This window comes from Balaenoptera ricei, chromosome 5 (assembly GCF_028023285.1).
Source record: "Balaenoptera ricei isolate mBalRic1 chromosome 5, mBalRic1.hap2, whole genome shotgun sequence".
NCBI classification, from domain to species: domain Eukaryota; kingdom Metazoa; phylum Chordata; class Mammalia; order Artiodactyla; family Balaenopteridae; genus Balaenoptera; species Balaenoptera ricei.
In genome coordinates this window covers 115,366,871-115,368,130 of record NC_082643.1, presented here as the reverse complement: position 1 = coordinate 115,368,130, position 1,260 = coordinate 115,366,871, and the positions used below count along the sequence as shown (strand labels likewise).

The 1,260-nt window shown below is 64.3% G+C and overlaps 1 protein-coding gene across 1 annotated transcript; it reads left to right on the top strand.

The window, feature by feature from the left end:
• The first annotated feature begins 205 nt into the window (after positions 1–205).
• Positions 206–1,030, top strand: NEUROG2 (neurogenin 2). Its single transcript, XM_059924222.1, has one exon. It carries the CDS (start codon positions 206–208, stop codon positions 1,028–1,030), a length of 825 nt encoding a protein of 274 aa, XP_059780205.1.
• Positions 1,031–1,260: the final 230 nt, after the last annotated feature.

The window sequence follows — 1,260 nt, the reverse complement described above, 5'->3', positions numbered from 1 at the left end:
ACGGGGTCACAACAAGGGGCGCTCCTGAGCTTGGGGAGCACTGGAGGGGTTTCCTCCCCAATTTACCTTCCTCCTTGGCGCCGTTCCGAGGGGGTCTTCTCGGGTGCGCGCAGCAGTACATCCCGGTGACACCAAGAACATGCCTCTGCTTCTCTATACTGACACCTCGTTTGGTTCTTTCTCCCTCTCTGCTCTCTTCTCCAGGATGTTCGTCAAATCTGAGACCTTGGAGTTGAAGGAGGAAGAGGACGTGCTGGTGCTGCTCGGCTCGGCCTCCCCCGCCTCGGCGGCTCTCACCCCCCTATCTTCCAGCGCCGACGAGGAGGAAGAGGAGGAGCTGGGCGCGTCGGGCGGGGCGCGTCGGCAGCGTGGGGCCGGGGCCGGGGCCGGGGCCGGGGCGCGGGCTGGCTCGCCGGGAGAGGCCGAGGGCTGCCGGCCAGCGCGGCTGCTGGGTCTGGTGCACGAGTGCAAGCGGCGCCCCTCCAGGGCGCGGGCCGTTTCTCGCGGAGCCAAGACGGCCGAGACGGTGCAGCGCATCAAGAAGACCCGTAGATTGAAGGCCAACAACCGCGAGCGCAACCGCATGCACAACCTCAACGCGGCGCTGGACGCGCTGCGTGAGGTGCTCCCCACGTTCCCCGAGGACGCCAAGCTCACCAAGATCGAGACCCTGCGTTTCGCCCATAACTACATATGGGCGCTCACCGAGACACTGCGCCTGGCTGACCACTGCGGCGGCGGCGGCGGCGGCCTGCCGGGGGCGCTCTTCTCCGAGGCCGTCTTGCTGAGCCCCGGAGGCTCTAGTGCCGCCCTGGGCAACAGCGGAGATAGCCCTTCGCCTGCCTCCACGTGGAGCTGCACGAACAGCCCCGCGCCGTCTTCCTCCGCCTCCTCCAACTCCACCTCTCCCTACAGCTGCACTTTATCTCCTGCCAGCCCGGCGGGTTCAGACATGGACTATTGGCAGTCCCCACCTCCCGACAAGCACCGCTACGCACCTCACCTGCCCATAGTCAGGGACTGTATCTAGAGCCGCCACCTCTGCTACCCACGCCAGGCCTTAGTGGCTACCCTTTCCTGTCCCCGTTCAAGCCCTCCTCCCACCCCTCTCCTGAACCCGCTTTCCATGCCCCAGAAACCATCTCACTACTCAGAGCAGGTGTAGCCGTTATAATTTCTCGGTTGTTTGTTGCCTTCCTTGGCGAAGGGCTTCCTTCATTCAGACGGGCTCTCTAATTTATTGGTGTGATGGAGCTTATT

Coding starts and splice junctions, on each gene's coding strand:
- NEUROG2 (XM_059924222.1), top strand. CDS start 206: ATGTTCGTCAAATCTGAGACCTTGGAGTTGAAGGAGGAAGAGGACGTG.